This window comes from Amphimedon queenslandica, unplaced genomic scaffold (assembly GCF_000090795.2).
Source record: "Amphimedon queenslandica unplaced genomic scaffold, v1.1 AMPQUscaffold_13470, whole genome shotgun sequence".
Lineage (NCBI taxonomy): Eukaryota > Metazoa > Porifera > Demospongiae > Haplosclerida > Niphatidae > Amphimedon > Amphimedon queenslandica.
In genome coordinates this window covers 130,161-148,405 of record NW_003546294.1, presented here as the reverse complement: position 1 = coordinate 148,405, position 18,245 = coordinate 130,161, and the positions used below count along the sequence as shown (strand labels likewise).

The 18,245-nt window shown below is 36.7% G+C and overlaps 3 protein-coding genes across 4 annotated transcripts in view; 1 reads left to right on the top strand and 2 right to left on the bottom strand.

Annotated features, from left to right (window-relative positions):
* LOC100639817 (cytoskeleton-associated protein 5-like) overlaps nt 1–7,400 on the top strand; it is a 15,069-nt gene extending 7,669 nt beyond the window's left edge. The window contains exons 22-37 of the mRNA XM_019994599.1: nt 3–77; nt 264–617; nt 925–1,060; nt 1,480–1,673; nt 2,177–2,319; nt 2,623–2,844; nt 3,201–3,463; nt 3,798–4,041; nt 4,204–4,279; nt 4,332–4,520; nt 5,319–5,492; nt 5,539–5,640; nt 6,262–6,424; nt 6,812–6,882; nt 7,006–7,083; nt 7,195–7,400. Of these exons, the coding sequence (XP_019850158.1) occupies nt 3–77; nt 264–617; nt 925–1,060; nt 1,480–1,673; nt 2,177–2,319; nt 2,623–2,844; nt 3,201–3,463; nt 3,798–4,041; nt 4,204–4,279; nt 4,332–4,520; nt 5,319–5,492; nt 5,539–5,640; nt 6,262–6,424; nt 6,812–6,882; nt 7,006–7,083; nt 7,195–7,380 (2,670 nt within the window). The 3' untranslated portion in view covers nt 7,381–7,400. The remainder of the gene's footprint in view (nt 1–2; nt 78–263; nt 618–924; nt 1,061–1,479; nt 1,674–2,176; nt 2,320–2,622; nt 2,845–3,200; nt 3,464–3,797; nt 4,042–4,203; nt 4,280–4,331; nt 4,521–5,318; nt 5,493–5,538; nt 5,641–6,261; nt 6,425–6,811; nt 6,883–7,005; nt 7,084–7,194) is intronic.
* Nucleotides 7,375–18,234, bottom strand: LOC100639565 (SCY1-like protein 2). 2 transcript variants are annotated; one of them, XM_019994562.1, is made up of 16 exons: nt 18,046–18,234; nt 17,835–17,998; nt 16,927–17,026; nt 13,592–13,774; nt 13,085–13,294; nt 12,916–13,032; nt 12,391–12,519; nt 12,156–12,332; nt 11,201–11,323; nt 10,551–10,664; nt 10,247–10,379; nt 9,987–10,105; nt 9,829–9,929; nt 8,940–9,150; nt 8,106–8,826; nt 7,375–8,045 (listed from the first exon to the last, which is right to left on the bottom strand). In XM_019994562.1, exons 1-16 carry the CDS (start codon nt 18,184–18,186, stop codon nt 7,528–7,530), a joined length of 3,261 nt encoding a protein of 1,086 aa, XP_019850121.1. In that variant the 5' UTR covers nt 18,187–18,234; the 3' UTR covers nt 7,375–7,527. The 2 variants fall into 2 exon arrangements, with proteins under 2 accessions (XP_019850121.1, XP_003385265.2); XM_003385217.3 differs by having other exon boundaries at nt 7,375–8,826.
* LOC109580945 (TNF receptor-associated factor 4-like) lies at nt 14,078–16,552 on the bottom strand. The gene has a single exon (XM_019994563.1). It carries the CDS (start codon nt 16,256–16,258, stop codon nt 14,384–14,386), a length of 1,875 nt encoding a protein of 624 aa, XP_019850122.1. The 5' UTR covers nt 16,259–16,552; the 3' UTR covers nt 14,078–14,383.
* Nucleotides 18,235–18,245: the final 11 nt, after the last annotated feature.

Below are 18,245 nucleotides of genomic sequence, written 5' to 3'. Positions count from 1 at the left end.
TTGATGATGACACTCCACCACTGATACTAGTCCCTAAAGCAAAGGAACAAAGAATGAAAGATGATGAGAAGATGAAGGTAAGTTGAATACAAGCACATGTACAATACAATGTACATTTGATATCATTGTCTGCTACATTGTGTGTGTGTATGTCTATAATAGTTTATTGTGCATGTAAATTATAATTATGAATAATAATATCATATGTCATCTATGTCAAACACATGTACATGTACATTTATTTACATGTATATTCTTCACAGGTATTAAAGTGGAATTTCCAAATGCCTCGTCCTGAGCACATTGACCAGTTGAAGGATCAGATGTTAACTTGTGTGTCTCTACCAATACACAAGAAGCTCTTCCATGAAGATTTCAAACAGCAGCTCCAGGCAGTGTCTAGTCTCACAGCTGCTGTCACATCTGACGTTGATACGGCCATTAGCTGCTCTGATTTATTGCTAAGATGGATCACCCTGCGGTTCTTTGACACCAATACGACAGTCAACGTAAAGTGTCTTGAGTTTGTTCAACATCTTTTTGTGTCCATGTCCAGCGTCTCTTATAAACTGAGTGACTATGAGGCAGCTGGTTTCCTACCTTACCTCATTAATAAAGTAATTTAATGTGTGGGTGGATTGCCGTGTGACTACCATATAGCAGGAAATTTTGGAGGGAGTTAAATTTGGCAAATTGCTACATTTATAAATTTTGGTGATTGGCGGATTTTAATTTGGCGAATTTGTAGCCACGTGCTATTGAGTATGCATATAATGGCTCAAAATGGTGGATTTTATTTTGGCAAATGGCTATCAAAATGCCAAATTTGCCAAATTTACATTATAATTCCCTCCATAATTACCCCCTATACGGCATGCATGTAATCTGGGCTGATTTTTATTTATTTATTTATTTATTGTTAAGGTTGGGGATCCAAAGGATGCTGTGAGAAAAGCAGTGCGGGCATTATTTAGAACCATATGGAGCATCTACCCACCTGGTAAAATGTTTAATTTTGTAACTGATGGACTTAAATCAAAGAATGCAAGACAGAGAATTGGTAAGAGAAAGGCATCCACCCATAATAACAATAATTTTAATATTAAATAATATTAGTAAAAAATTACATACAGTAGCCTTTTACATATGTGCAATGTACTGAGGGGGCCTTTTTCCAGTTCTGTAAATTTCGCAGATTTTTCAATTTTTTAAAGATTTGCAAAAATTACTTTGGCGAAAATCAAATTATTACCACTGGTACAAGATGGCAGATGGCATAAATTTGCGAAAATTAAATCCACAAAATAGAATTTAGGCAAATTCACGAAATTTACATCCCTTGAAAATTTTGCGCTGTACGGTATGTACATGTACAATTGTACATGTACATGTATACTCTTGTCTTGATGTACATGTACATCTCACTTTGTTTTAATTTAAATATACATGTAGTGTACCCCTCCCTCTCTCCTCCTCTAGAGTGTCTTGAAGTGATAGGTGAAATGATAAAGAACAATGGCATGACTGTGTGCCAGCCGTCACCAGCTAAGAGTCTCCCTGTTGTTGCTGGACAGATCTGTGATAGAGACAACGGAGTTAGATCAGCTGCCATTAATACAATGGTTGTAGTCTATAGCTACGTTGGAGAAGGAGTCTATAAGTTTGCTAGTCAAGTAAGCATGTACTGTTGTATATCATGCTTGTATATAATAGTACAGGGCCATATTTTGTCAGAAATGGTTAGGAGAGAATTCTTCATTTTTATCATTTTTTGATACATATACATGTATATGTACATGCATGCATGTGCATGTACTTATTTTGCCTAGAAAGTTTAAGCTAATTCCAATCAAAATTGGATTTTTAAAAGAATTTTTAGTTGCTCAAAAATCAGGCCAAAGTCCCTGTACTATAGTACATGGTCGCGGGCTACGTTTTGCCAAAATTGAAAAGGAGAGAATTCTGCTTTTTTATAATTTTATCTGGTGCATATACATATACTCATGTTGTGTAGAAAGTTTGAGCTGATTCGGATCAAAATTGGATTTTTTATGAATTTTTCAAGTTGCTCAACAATTTGGTCAAAGTCTTTGTATCAGCAAAAGTTTTAGTCTCTTACATGTACCTGTACTACATGTAAATAGTAGTACATGTTTAAATTATTTTTATTTTCTAGTTGTCAGAGAAGGAGATTAGCTTATTAGAGGAGAGGATCAAGAGGTCTGGTAAGACAGTGCAGCCTTTCAAACCGGCAAAGTCTCCTTCACCCTCTCCTGTCTCTACCCCTGAGCCCCACCCACAAGCAATCACTGAGCAACCGTAAGATACACATAAAATTAATTGATAATTACACGATGTCAGATTAAAATTACCATATATGCCATACATTTTGCGGGAATTAAATTTTGCGATTTTTGCGTTTAAAAAATTAACAAAATTAAAATCCACAAAATAGCATGCTGATTGTATAGTAGGTGTGGTAATTACAGTAAAATTGCGGAATTTTTATTTATGAATGCAAAAATGCAGCCAAATCGCAAAATTTTATACCTGCGAAATACATGGTGTATATGGTAATTTTAAGATAAAATGTCTTTTTAATTTTATTATTATTTTTGACAGAGTTAAATCGAAGTCCCCATCCCCAGTGCCTCCTGAACCTGCTCCGGTTGCTAAAGTGACTGTTAGCCCTCGCTCGGGTATTCCAAAGTTCTCTGGTCCTTTCTCTGTTGACGTTGGCAAATATAAAGCACCTGCCAGTAAGCTAGCGAGACCAAAAGTGCCACGCCCTGATTTGAGTGTCTTTGGAAAGGAAGAGAAAATGGCTGAATATGCAACTTCAAAGTTAGTACTGTGACTTTATTATCATTATTAGTAGTAGTAGCAGTAGTAGTAGTAGTAGATGTGCAATCTTCTTCAAATTATGATTTATTCAGTGACTGCATGCTTCTAACTATAAGCAAGATAACTTTAATTGCTGCAGAGATTCTTAAGTGATGACTGATGGAGTGATTGAGAAAGTTTTGACTGAAGCAAGATCTACTGTATTTAGACTTGTGCAATTGCTTTGCTTTCTCATACATGTACATGTATATCATACAGCACATAATCTATAGCTTGCTTAGGCTCACCCCTTCAATGTTTTACATTTGCATTTGTCTAGTTGTTGTTGTTATTGTTGTTGTTGTTGTTGTTACCAGGTTGATACGTCACCCTCCCAAGGCCCTATCAATATCACCTGCCAGGCAGACTCTAGCCTCAACCTCGAGTGTAGTCTCTTACATTATTGCTCAGATCACTGGACCTGATGTTGACACTGTGTCAGACGCCGTGCTAAGAATTGAGAAGATAACCAGCGATCAACCGTCGCTCCTCTTGACGCATGTTGATCAACTCATCAGAGCCATTTTAATGCAAAAGAGATTCAATTTCACAACACGAATGAGTGGAGCTGCTAATGGAGGTTGGGAGAGAGAGGGAGGGAGAGAGAGGGAGGGAGAGGGAGGGAGGGAGGGAGAGGGAGGGAGGGAGAGAGAGGAGGGAGAGGGAGAGAGAGAAGAGCAATGGAGGTTTACTTTTATTTCAGTGTTTGATGATTTCCAATTGAAATTGACAATATTAAAACCACCAATCATTAATACTCATACTCATACAGTATTAATCCACAGAGTTTGAAAATTAGAAGCAGCCATATGCATGTACAATGTAGCTTCTACATGTAATTTAATAATTTCAATGTACCTGTACATGTATAATACATTTACATGTACATGTTGTACATTATTGTATTTCTCCAGGTGACTACAGTAAGATACTAGAGATCAGTAGGTTACTGACTAGTGTCCTGGTACAGACATTCAGTGACAAGACGTTAGCACAATCAGTCCACCAGGACACATTGGTTGAATTGGAGAGGGACATCTTTGGATACCTGATAGACGAGAAGCTCCTGTGTATTGAGAATATAGAGCAACTCAATCGAGCATACAACCTACTAATGGGACACATTGTGGAGCATACGAACAGGAATGCCATATTTGGGTATGTACATGTACATGTACGTTTACATGTAGAGTGTGTATAAATGAAAAGCAAGTATTTGTAAATATTATAGCTGAATTAAAAGAGCCAAGTTCTCAATTTAAATTGACATAAGAACATCATAAATTTTGTATCTGATTATGTTGTATTATATTTTTTTAGTTCTTTATTGCAAGTTATGTTAGAAAGTCTTACTCCTGAAGGAAGTGGGACAAAACTGTCTGAAATGTCTATGAAAGTAAGAGCATTATTATTATTTATTTATTTATTTATATTTATTTATTTATTAGTGTTTATGGCGTTTGACAAGACAGTTGAATGCCATGATGTCTGATGTTGATATAGATGTATTGCTGAGAGATATTGACGTCTTTTTAAACGGATACTCTTCACTGAACCCCTCCCCTTCTGCTGATGATAAACCTTATCGTACTGTAAAAACCATCCTTTATCACTTAGCTAAGAATCTCAAGTCAGAGGTTAGCCACACCCACCAGACTCCCTCACAACATTGCTTGCTTAAAGTTGGGATTTTGTGAAATAATCAGTAGTATATAATCCTTCAAAAGATATAGTCAGAAATAGCTTAAACTTTCTACATACGTAGCATAAGGACATCAATTGGCCAATTTTTTTAAATGACAATAACTCAAAAATTTGAAGTCGGAATCAGCTCAAACTTTTTACACAGCATAAGGACATCAATATGTATCAGAAAATGTAATAAAAAGTGAGGGTAATTTCGGAGCCATTTTTTAGAAAAAAACATGGGCTATAGTACAGGGATTTTTTCAAAAATTGGTCTATTTTTTAGAATGGTCATAACTTGAAAAGATTAAGTCGGAATCAGCTCAAACTTTCTACATAGCATAAGTACATCAATATGTATCAGAAAATGTAATTAAAAATGGGGGTAATTTTGGAGCCATTTTTTAGAAGAAACCATGGGCTATAGTACAGGGATTTTTTCAAAAATTTGTATCAGAAATTGTAATAAAATTTTTGGTTGATTTTGGAGCCATTTAAAAAAAAAGGCTATAGCTTGGGTATTTTTAAGGATTTTAGCAATTTTTAAAATGGCCATAACTCAAAAAATTGAAGTCAGAATCAGCTCAAACTTTCTACACAGCATAATGACATCAGAAAATGTAACAAAAATTTGGGGTGAATTTGAGCCATTTTAAAAATAGCACTGGGTATTTTTTAAGTTGTCATGCTCAAACTTTATCGTGTTCTGGCTTTTATAAAAATAATTATAATGTATTATATACATGTAGGTGTTAAATCATCTCTCGTTAATTAAAGACCGGACCTCCTCTCCTGTCGTTATTTATTTAAATAAAACTGTACGTAAAAGCAACCACAAGTCTTCGCCCGAGCAGTTAATTAAAATAAATAATGATGAACAAGCCAAAGATCCACCCACTATACCCCCTAAAGTAGAAACCAAGGTAAGAACATTGTTTTAACCCTAAAGTCTGATTGGTCCATTCATAGATTGTGGAGAATACTTTGACAAGGAATGAGTTATCTGCTGAGCTGGCATCTTGTCTAACATGTATATTTGAGACAATAAAGGATCCACACAGCACCAGAGAAGTATAATATTATTAATATTATTGTGTCCACCCTTTCTTAATATTAGTAGTAGTAGTAGTAGTAGTAGTAGTAGTACTATTATTATTATTATTTTATTATTATTTATAATGTGATTAATGTCCACCCTTTCTTCTTATTATTATTAGTACTAGTAGTAGTAGCAATAGTAGTAGTAGTACTATTATTATTATTATTGTATTACCGTATAGCTAGAAATTTCTGTGGCCCAAAATTTCTGCGAATTGCCAAAAAATGGCTTTTGCGGATTTTATTTTTGCGAATTCACTTGATCACACTACTGATCAATGGCTGCTCTTCACTACTTACCAGAACTATAGTTGATGATGACATAAAGCATGATCAGGATATTAGGCAAGATAGGATTACTCTTTAACTCTGCTTAAAATTGTACTGGAACAGTGCCAAGAACACGCCGTGTGCTTCACTATAATTACACTAAAAAGGCGTGGCGAGCCACACCTTTTAATTTACTTATTTTTGAGGATTTAATTTTTTGCGAATTTTTTCAAATTCGCCAAATTCGCAAAAATTTTGGGCCACAGAAATTTCTAGCTATACGGTATTGTTATTATTATTATTATTATTATTATTTGTTATTAGGGTATGGAAGAATTATATGACTTTATTCAGACTCATCCTGATATTGATTTTGAGTCAATGTGGGCCTCTACCTCTCCTTTCTATCAGTCCTACATCAAGAGAGGACTAAGAAACGTTGAGCTCTGGAGGCAGACTGGAGACAAGACACAGCCCATTGAATCAGGTGAAACAGAATGAATATACCGTCTACTGGTTTATTTTGTGGTAAATTTTTTTGCATTTTTTTGCTTCGTTGCAAAGATTAAAATTGCAAAATTCTGCATCTCCATTGCCATGTGGTGCAGTTTGAAAGCTATTTGCAAAAACTTATTCTGCAAAATCTTAGAAATGTCGGATTTGTGAAAATGTTTCACTGCAAAAAATAAACCAGTATATGGTACTGTTTAAATACAGAGGGAAAATTTTTAGTGATTGGTGGGATTTATTTGGCAAATTTGTGGCCATATGCAATTGAACATACACAATAATTATGAGTTTTATTTCCAAAATTTTAACCTATACAGTAATACATGTACAACAGTACATTTATTTTCTATTTTTTTCTTTACAGAAACTTGTGCTGGGATTAGAAAAGAGCTGGAAGAAGTGAGAGAAAGGGCTAACCCACTCATGGGGATTAATGTAATGATCAGTCTTTAAACAACATAGACTTGTTTAATAAGCTGCACTTACCATTTGCTGCAATTAATAAGTCAAATTTAATGGTAACTATTATTTTGTCTCTCTCTTCCTTTCCTTATTTAGTGGGAGCCATTATCAGTTAACAGTGCTTCAAGACAGGTGCCTCTATCATTAGCAGCTGCATTGGCTGATGAAAATAAAGTAAAATGAATTAATAATAATAATAATAATGTCTATTTATGTACATCTAAATTACACAAAATTATTAATAATTTTTATAAAAGTCATAGCTAATTCTTTTCTTTCCTATAGGATCCTACTGCTACTATAATTGTAACTAAAAAAGCTACTCACGTCATAACAGATGGAACTGCTACAATAACCAAACGTAAAGGGCCCCCAGGAGCTGGAGGAGGAGTACCGCCTGCAGCTGCTGGGTCTTCTAAACTTGATGATATTAGAAAGAGACTGGATAGATTGAAGGCCGGTCAATATTGAAATGTGCATCACAGTGTTATAGCATAATATTATGTAATAATAATAATAATGACAACTTAGTTTCTCCATATTATTGATAATAATAATCGAAACTGTATTTTAATAATAACAATAAAAGATACAAAAATCATAAAAACAGACAAGTTATTATAAAAGGCTAGTTCCTCCAAAATTAGCAAAAGGGTTGGCTCCAGGAGCAGGACCCATTCCCATACTGCCAGTACTGGTATGAGGCTGTGATGGCTGTAGCATCCCCATACTGTTAGTCTGCATTGGCTGTAATAGACCCACTCCCGTACTACTGGAACCAGAATGAGTCTGTACTGGTTGCATTAGACCAACACTAGGAGACTGAGACTCAATATTTGACGACCATCCTGTGACAGATTGAGACCCTCCCATTCCCATACTGCCAGATTGAGATCCTCCCATTCCCATACTACCAAATTGAGATCCTCCCATTCCCATACTGCCAGATTGAGAGCCTCCCATTCCCATACTGCCAGATTGAGAGCCTCCCATTCCCATACTGCCAGATTGAGATCCTCCCATTCCCATATTGCTGAATTGAGATCCTCCCATTCCCATATTGCCAGATTGAGATCCTCCCATTCCCATACTGCCAGATTGAAATCCTCCCATTCCCATACTGCCAGATTGAAAGCCTCCCATTCCCATACTTCCAGGTTGAGAGTCTCCCATTCCCATATTACCAGATTGAGATCCTCCCATTCCCATACTGCCCCCTACTGGTTGCATATTATTTTGTGGATTAATACTAGAAGACCATCCCATTCCTGTACTGCTAGTATTGGTTTGACTAGGCTGCAATATTCCCATACCGGTGTTCGACTGTCCCATTCCCATGCTTCCAGTCTGTATGTTTGATGACCACCCAGTGTTCGTCTGAGTTGGTTGTAATGTTTCCATTCCCATACCACTGGAACCACTCTGCATTGGCTGCATTAATCCCATTCCCATGCTGGTAGGTTGAGATTCAATATTAGAAGACCATCCAATTCCAGTTCCCATACTGCCAGAATGAGTCTGTGCTGGTTGCATGATTCCCATTCCACTCGTATCAGAACGATTCTGTGCTGGTTGCATTAGTCCCATTCCCATTCCACTATTATTAGAATGAGTCTGTGCTGGTTGCATCATTCCCATTCCACCAGTATCAGAACGACTCTGTGTTGTAATACTACTAGACCAACCCATTCCAGTACTTGGAGGTTTTGTTCCCATACCAATAGAATCAGAATGAGTATTTACAGATGATCTATTGATAGGCGGAGTCAAAGAGGCCGAAGGTACATCCCAAGTGGCAAAAGAGGGTGTGGCTTTAGCTTCACTGAAATCGATTTTCCTAGTTACTTGAGAAGGTGATGGAGTATTGGCAGACATTTTGATATCATTGAGATCCAATCCAGAAAATATATCATCAACCTACATGTATAATAACGATACTAACAATAATGTACATGTAAATGTATATTTCTCTCCTCATTCTCTCCCTCCCTCCGTCACTCTCTCTCTCTCTCCCTCCCCCTCTCTCTTACAGTGGTGGTGTGCTTGGAGGAAATAGCTGGGGATGAGGAGAGTCCACTAGTAGAATGAGATGGAACATTGTGTGTATGTGATGACGTAGTACTGCCAAGTTTAGAGATTACACTGTCTTCTTTTCCTCCTCCGAATTTGTTCTCAATCTGTCGAGTGGCTTCTTCCATTGCTTTAGCATCAGACACTTCCTTTGCAAAACTGACAGTTGACCTGTAACAAGGAATAAATAAAAGAGAAGTCATGACTCAAAAAATTGAAGTCAGAATTGGCCCAAACTTTTTACGTAGCATAAGTACATCAATATGTATCAGAAAATGTAACATAAATTTGGGGTGATTTGACTGATTTCATAGCCATTTTTTGAAAAAAACCATGGGCTATAAGCCTTTGCTCTTTTTCAAAAATTGGCTCATTTTAAAAATGGTCATAACTTGAAAATTATTTGTCGGAAACAGCTCAAACTTTCTACACAGCATAAGGACATCAATATGTATCAGAAAATGTAATAAAAATTTGGGGTGATTTCAGAGCCATTTTTTGGAAAAAACCATGGGCTATAGCCTTGGGTACTTTTCAAAATTTTGGTATTGCCTTAAAATGGCCATAACTTGAAAAATTAAAGCCGGAATCAGCTCAAACTTTCTATACAGCATAAGTACATCAATATGTATCAGAAAATGTAATAAAAATGGGGGGTGATTTCGGAGCCAATTTTCAGAAAAAACCATGGGCTATAGCCTTTGCTTTTTTTCAAAAACTGGCTTGTTTCTTAAAAATGCTCATAACTTGTTGGAAACAGCTTAAACTTTCCACATAGCATAAGGACATCAATATGTATTAGAAAATATATAAAAGAGTGTGTACATTGGAGTGAGTTGCTTCACTTACTTGGTCTGTTCCTCCATCTTTGCCAGTTGCTCTAAATGAACTCTTTGATCTGATTCTATCTTCTTCAACATCTCTTTAATGACCATCATAAACTGATTGAACTAAAAACACAATAACACATTATATATATATATATATATATATCTCCTATCCATTACCTGTGTCACATTCAGACTATTCTCAATAGAGAGTGGAATAAGAAATGGCAATATCTTACAAGCCAATTGCTTCTTATCAAATCCTAAAGTCTGACTGGTAAAGGCCTTATGAATAATCCCTAAAAATTAAAAAATAATAATAAATACTAGTATTATCACTACTTCACATAAAATCACCCAGCTAATAAAAATAATTAATTAATTAATTAACCATGCCTACCTAATAAAATTATTAATTAATTACTATAAACCACACCCACCTAATATAGCCATCAGCACACCGGGCTCTCTTGATCGTATCTGATATACAGCTGGGATTATGTTCTCATGAATCATACCTTTATCCAGAGAGTCTAGCATTTGTCCAACTGCCACTAGACTCTTAATCCTCAACTAAAAACAACAACAAATTATAAACAACAACAACAAAATTATAAACAACAACAACAAAAACATAAACAACAACAACTAGTATAAATTTGTTCCTTGTAGCTTAGTATTATTAGTTTTATATTTTAATTTTACTTCATTTATTAATAATAAAATATTAATAATTATACTCACTGATTCTGACGATGATTTAACACATATCTCAGTGATCCTTGGTATGATGGAGTGCTTCATTGATGTATAGTCAATCATGTCAGCAAATGTTGGCAATATACTCATACACAATTCCTATTATGAAAATAATGACAACTGGTTTAAATTAAAGTGCAGCACAAATTCCAGGAACACAATTATGAATAACACAAACTACCATCTATCTGGAAATTTTTATAGTGACTTAATTTCTAATAGAATTAGAATTCCACAAAAATTAGATCACACGTATGATTACATCCTACAGTTAATGATGCACAACACAGTCTTTCTTTTGCATAAATTTCCTGATTCACAAAATTTGTATTTATATATACTTTTCCTCTTCTTTTCCTTCTCCTCTCTCTCTCTCTCTCTCTCTCTTCATCTTTTCTCACATAAATCTGTCTTAACTCTTAATTCTCTCTCCTTTCTTTTCTCTTTTTTATTTCTATGATTTTATCCTTTCTCCCTCTCTCTCCCAATTTCCTTTATCTTCTACGTACTGTACCCCATACAAGAAAAACATGTACATGTCATGTATATATATATATATATATATATATATATATATATATATATATATATATATATACATACATACATGTACATTTACATGTACATGGACATACCTGTACTTGACTACTAGATGACTCCATTGCTCCTAGTATCATTGGCAGCAAGTGCTGTCTTCTCTCTTCAGGGTTAGTCAGCTTGAGGAGTAGGTCCATTTTTTGAAGGAAGATAAGAGGAATCTGTACAAAAACAAGCATAACAAGTCAACATGAGGAATATCCCCTCTCGCAGTGCAAACTCAAGTAAACAAAAATATCTTGGCAGCCAAAGAGTCCATACACAATTATACACATACAACAGCTTAATGTGTGGAATGTGTACACATGCGTGGACAATATATACACGCATGTACTCTTAAATGTGTGTAGTACATGTACCCGTATATATTGGATATTGTAGTCACTATACTTTTCATAATAATTACGCAAACTAAATACCTCGTGCTCGTGTAAACAGACAAAACACATCAATGAGTGGTTGTGTGTGAGGGAGAGGCTGAAAAGGTGTAGGCTCTTATTGAAATATATTATGTATACCCATTGTATCAGGAGTAGTTAGAGTACATAACATCATGTACTTTTGATTGTAGGACAAATAATGGATTTGTGAGTACATAATAATATGTAATCTTGATCGTACAATAGGACAAGTACCGTATAGCGGGTATATTTCCTCTGGAAAAATGTTCGTTCTAAGCAGGATTAGAGATTTTCGATCGTTTTATTTTCGTTCTGAGCAGCCATTTTGTACACGTGGCATTGAGGAAACGCCTTTTTCGTTTGGAAAATATTCGTTCCACAAGGAATGAGAACGAAAAGAACGAAATTAAACTCTGACGGAATATACCCGCTATACGGTAATGAAAATTTGCGTAATCGATGTGCATGAGTACATTATATAGCTATCGGGTTACAGTTATACGATAATTGCCCGTTATGTGAAAGCATCATATTACAAAAGAATTTACTCAACAGTGACACGCTTTACCTCTCCCTCCCCTTCTCCCTGTACCTGTATGGGATCATGTATCCTAAAGGCCGGTATCAATATTGGTAACACTAGTGTGCTGTATTCTTCAATGGAGCAATCGTCAGCTATCAACAAAACTAATGGAAGAACAAACGGGATCATCTTGTGGTTACGAAACTCCATCCCAAGTGCTGGTAGTATTCTGTGATGCAACAGCCTCTAGTTATTAATAGTTATCAATAGTTATTAATGGTTATTAATAGTTATTAGGTCTTACTTTTGGGTACTTTGTTATGATACGACTGAGGCTTCCCTTGAACCACTGTGACTTGTCAATGTCTGATTTCTCAACTAAAGTCTCGATGTATCTCAACCCATTAACTAACACGTCATCAAAGAACTCATGCTGTAAGAGAGAGAGGGGGGAGGGAGAGAGAGGGTATGAAGGAAGAATCATTTTAAATATTATCACAATCTCTTCTAAAGAAGTCACAAGGAGAGGAAAGGTATGCAATTACAACATAACATACACAAAAGTATAACAGAAACAGAAAATACACTCAACTAATCCACTTAACATACATAACTGTATATTATATTGCATACGAATGTATACGCATACCGTAAGCACATGTACATGTACAAAATGAACATGTAATGCTAGTGTGACGAATTACTCAATAATTATCCAAGAGTTAACTGCTAATATGGATGAGAGACTATATGGTATTCTATGAATCCTCATGCATGTACATGTACATATACAAATAGACTGAAGGCATTATATCATTAATAATCATACCTTAGCTATTTGTAGTGAGTCGGGCCTGACAGAAGGTTCAATAGTCAACAAAGACCTCACTAGAGAGCGGAGAGGGAAAGGAGTATCCCCAAGCATAGACTCTGATATTCGACTAGTCTAAGGACATTATATGTCAGATTCAATTGGATATTATTGTTACTCAATTTACCATCTCGATATTCTGCTTGTACGTTCTAAGGTTGTCCTTGCAGTCAAAAAGAGGTTTCCCTGAATTATAAATAGCAAATATTAGCATTCCAAATGAGTAGAGGTCGCATTTCTCATTGACAGTGTTTGAGAGAACAACTTCTGGTGCTAGGTAGTTGAGGGTTGGATGCAATGGGAATGCCTTAGTCTCCTTGAATGAGTAGCCTGGAGTCTGTAGTAGCATATAATAGTACATGATAGTAACTGAGAGTACATGTAGAAATTAGTGACAAATTGTAATGAGTGAAAACACAATGCTATAGTGTGTATACACAAATTCTTAAAATAACAGCTATAAAAATGTGTAAAGTATGGTTGGTTCTTTATACAAGATATTTCCTAAATTAAATTCTGTGAAAATTGATTCAATAGTCAAATTTTGCAAAAAAAATTGGAAAACTCTGGAGTCAGGTCATTCGTAAAAAATTATTATCCTTGAAAAATGCCATAATGATATCTTTTCCCTTACCTCTGACTCAATAGAACTGGCAAAGTTAAAGCCGGCCAGTTTCCAGTCTCCGTTAGTGCTAATAGTGATATTGTCGATGCAGAGGTTACCGTGTCTCATTTTAACGTTATTATGTAGGAAATTGAGACCTTCAGCCAACTGGAGGAGACCATAGTGAACCTCTAATGTGTGGACCTGGTACTCCTAAAGTTGAGAGGGAGAAAATAAAAAAGGATTATGAGGATATACATGTAGAGTAGATGTGCCAGTTATCATGAGTTATGAGACACACTTAAAATATTTGAATTTTCAAATTTATCATTGAAATTACAGGCAGTGTCTCTCATAATACAAACTGTCTCATAATTATATACCAGCACTTACTCTACACACAAAATAGGAGAGAGAGAGAGGGAGGGAGGAAAAATAAAAGGGAGTGTGTGTATGTGTGTACACAAGATGGGGAATTGGTGTGTGAATCGGCTTGAGTAATAGCTGACACAATAGTCGTTTAAAGTTAATTATCATTCCAGACTACAATATCATAGTGATTAGTAATAACACATCAACAACTACTATAATATATAGCCACTCGACCAAATAATGATGACAAATATACTAATACATGCTTGTTAACAACTCATGTTGACACAAAAACAATAATCGATAAAAATTCAAATAACAATAGTACTAATTATTATAATGATGAAAGGATATAGGGATATTAGTCACACACGCTTTTGGTATAAAAATTTTAATTAAGTATATAATACTTAGTTTACTGAGTAGTATACTGACTATGATCCAGTATACTCAAGAGCTATGCCCATTCTCAACAGGCGTAGTGGAAGAGGTCCGGCAAGACGGTGACTTTGCTACAGGCGATGTCAAACTATCTCCATTTGAATCAACGCTCTGACTCTGAGCATGAATAAGCAAAGAGTCCTTAGGGAGATTACGAGAGAGTGTCCCCGTATTAGCTCCACCCCCAGGGGCTGGGGTACGTGGGGCGGCAGTCTTCAGGGAGACGGAAGCGACACGAATCTTTAAACAATCGTCACGAATGAATTCAGTGTCCTTCTCTGAGTTATAAGTCAAGTCTCCTTGAGATATGAACTGAGTTGGGCCGTTGCCTTCTTTAGCCATCTCCGCATCGACGACACGGTTACAAACAGCAGTGGGTGTGTCGTCTGTAAAACGTATAACCTTCTGGTAGTGCTGGCGGTCGGAGCGCTGATTCAGCAACTGAATGGTAACGTTCCCACGGAACGGCCAATCCAGATTATCGTCATATTCGCCGCGGACTAGGTACAAGAAGACAGACATGTGGGTTCCCTTTCCGTCAAGGACTCCGTTGCAAAAAACAAACATGCCAAACTTGTAGCCTTCAACGTGAGAGTAAAATGGCCGACTGTACCACCACTTATCCGACTGGCATAGCTGAGATACTTTATTAATAGTGAAAGTAAGGGGAAGGGGGCTTGGAATGAACTGACGTAAAATCCCTAGATCTCTCGTGAGGGTGTGTGAGAGTTGCTCTGCAAGTGAGAGTCGTTTCTCTTGCATTTCTAAAGTACGCTGAGCTTTATCCAGTGCTGTCTGGAGCTCTCTTGTCTCTCTGTCTTTCTCTCTTGCCAGCTGTGCGAGGTCCCGCTTTAATTTAAATATCTCGTCGTCTTTTGACTTGAGGAGTTCTTCAAAATGAGCGTCAATTTCGTCAGTATTGAGGGGCTGAGGGGGCGGGGTTGGGGGAGGGGCTACAACAGTTTGAGGCGGTGGGAGTGACTCAAGCTTACTCTCCAGTTCTTGTTTTCCTTTGATGATCGATTCGGCAAGAAGAGTCATGTGACTTGCCACACCCTTCTCAAGATGTATCGGGATTTTATCTCGTCTCATTTTAGCCGTACAGCCAATTGCAGCCAACGGGCATGGAAGACTATCTTGATACTTGCAAGAGTTTTTGATGTGATTTTCGTAAGAGGAACGAGGAATAGGGCCCTCGGGACACTTGTTAGGGCAGGGGAGTGGAAAGCGAGGGCAAGTGGGAAAATGAACGGTAGAAACCTCCTTGTAGGTTCCCTCAGCTTCTTTGCAGTACTCGCATTTGTAGGGACGGTTTGGGCACTTGTTCTTAGCGTGATCTTCCAGGAATTTCCTCGGCTGCTTCTCTCCGCAGTCGTGAGGGCAAGGGAGCTTTATGAAGACGCAGCCAGACTTGTTTCCCCTCTCTATATGGCGAGGGAGATGCTCCAAGTGCCCGAACCAAAGACAGCCATCACTTACGTGAAGACAGCGAACATAGAGCTCGTTCACATTTCTCTGTGTTTCCCCGTCAGCCTCGCTCTCCCAAGAGCTCTCTCCGCACGAAGGACAGGCTCCTTCTGCTTCTTTCAGGCCTTGTATGCACGTGCGACAAGAAGAACGAGCTTTGCAGCAAGAGAAGAGTTGCGGGTCCCTGTAGACCCTCCCGCAGTCCGGACAAAGAAGCTTCTGCGGTGGAAGCTCCGTAAAGTCCACTTTAGTCGTCTCCAGGTCGACTATGACGGCTGTAGAGCCAGCCATTCCTTTGTCTCCAGCGCTTGCTTTTCTCATTGGTGATGTTACGCTCACTGAGCTGCTCGAGGAAGGTGAGAGAGGAATGCCAGCCTCCTCCTTCTCTGGAAACCTGTCAAACGCTTCATCAGACATTCTATGATACTATGACAACAGCCACTTGGCAAAGCAAGTCCAGAAAAAGAGGGAAAAGAGGGCAAAAACACTAAACACACTCCGGGGATCTGAAGAGCAGCAGGGCACCGTACACAAGTATGGTTTACTTTTGGTGTTTATAAAGGGTTATCATACCATATAAACGAGAGATAAGTACTATAGATAACATACTATAGCTCAGCCTAATAATTTGATTAGGATTATCATAACAGTATTAGGGTTTATGCTAAGAGGGAGTGTGGGGGCAAAGTATGAACTGTAATATAATAATAAGAAGACAAAATAAAATAAGATAATACGAGATAAAATTCCAGCAACGGGAAACTAAGAATGATCGATCGATGGAAGTATAATAGTAATTATATATGACAACATTGACCATTATAAACAAAATAGCATACGTGTAGGACAAATAAATGCAATATGAGTTTGAATTTACAACACAGCTACTGCACATCAGTTTGAGAAAACACTATCTACATGTTTATTATTAGCAGTAGTAGTAGTAGTTTACTGTTAGTAGTAGCAATAGTATTTTTATAGTCAAGCAGAAATAAATGAGAACAAATAGATAAGAAACATAAAAATATACCGTAAGACACACATAAAGCTAACTAACAGATTAATAATAATGATGAAATAACTACCTTAATATCAGGAGGTAGAGGAGATGGGAGATTGGCATAGTAACCAAGGACATTGGCAAGACTAGCTACAATTGGCTCAGTTGCAAATGCAAGACAATCACTAGAAAAAGAGAGAGAGAGGAGGAGGAGAAGGAAAGAGGACTAAAAGTGACATCTAATAATAACTAAATATTAAATAAGCCGATAAATTATGATAAAGAGTGTGATTATGCTAAACGATGCTTGACGTTTAAAGAAATAAAACATTTTAATTGACTAATAACGCCATTACAAATAACAAATTTGACACAGAACTAAGAACTCCCAATCTTAATGACTAAGTAAAACCTCACATAAACAAGAAGACAATAGCCTAAATTTAAAAATCATAATATATAGATACATGCATATGTATTAGAAAAAACTATTTAAAAAAAATCCTCTCACTTTGATTTTGCTATAGACCAACTCTAAAAATTCATAAAAATTCAATTTTCATTGGAATTAGCTCAAACTTTCTACACAGCATAAGTACATGCATATCAGAAGAAAATATTAAAATTCTCTCATTTTCATTTTAGCCAAAGACCATGTGTAGACCTGATTTCCCCAGGAGCAAATTCAAAAATTTGTAAAAAATCCAATTTCAATCGGAATCAGCTAAAACTTCAGTACAAGATAAGTACATGTACATGTATATGAGTCAAAATATATTTTTAAAAGAATTCTTTTGTTTTCATTTTTGGTAAAATTTGGCCTGAGACCATGTACTAAGTACAGGGACTTTGGCCCAATTTTGAAACAACTTTTAAAATTTGTAAAAAAAATCTATTTCGATCAGAATCAACTTAAACTTTCTACAAAACATGTACATATAATCATTTGTCACATTGTATATCATAATATAAACCAGTTGGTATTAGGGTTACCTTGATTCCTCGACAGGATGGTCTACTGTTAGTATCTTTGGATGGCGGAACTTGGCTAAATGAGTCGGGCCTTTCTTAAGTAGCTCAAACAAAGCTTCGCGCTCCTTTTTAGGTACTTTTTCTAGCTCGGGTGCCGTCTTGTAAAATATGAAAACAGAAACTGCCTACAAGAAGAGAAGGAGGAGCATAAAACAGCGAGCCACGCCCATACTTGTTTGGTCGACTTTTTCTCTCCATTAAAAACCTTCCACAACAGGCCAGGACCGGCACTGGCCACTTGCTTCCCTAACTCATATTCTCTCAGTACAGGGTTCCCTTTTATGGCTGTCTTTAGCTTTCCAAGAAGAGACATCTTTATTTAACCCCTCGCCCATAAAATACAGAAAGCCAAACCTACTAAAGGCGTGGCTA

Bases quoted from the DNA above. Each gene is read 5' to 3' on its own strand.
- LOC109580945 (XM_019994563.1), bottom strand. From the start codon at position 16,258: ATGTCTGATGAAGCGTTTGACAGGTTTCCAGAGAAGGAGGAGGCTGGC.
- LOC100639565 (XM_003385217.3), bottom strand. From the start codon at position 18,186: ATGTCTCTTCTTGGAAAGCTAAAGACAGCCATAAAAGGGAACCCTGTA. The intron at 17,999-18,045 runs GTATGGGCGTGG...CTCTTCTTGTAG, and splicing joins AGAAAAAGTCGACCAAACAA to GCAGTTTCTGTTTTCATATT. The intron at 12,333-12,390 runs GTAAGACCTAAT...ATTAATAACTAG, and splicing joins TCATAACAAAGTACCCAAAA to AGGCTGTTGCATCACAGAAT.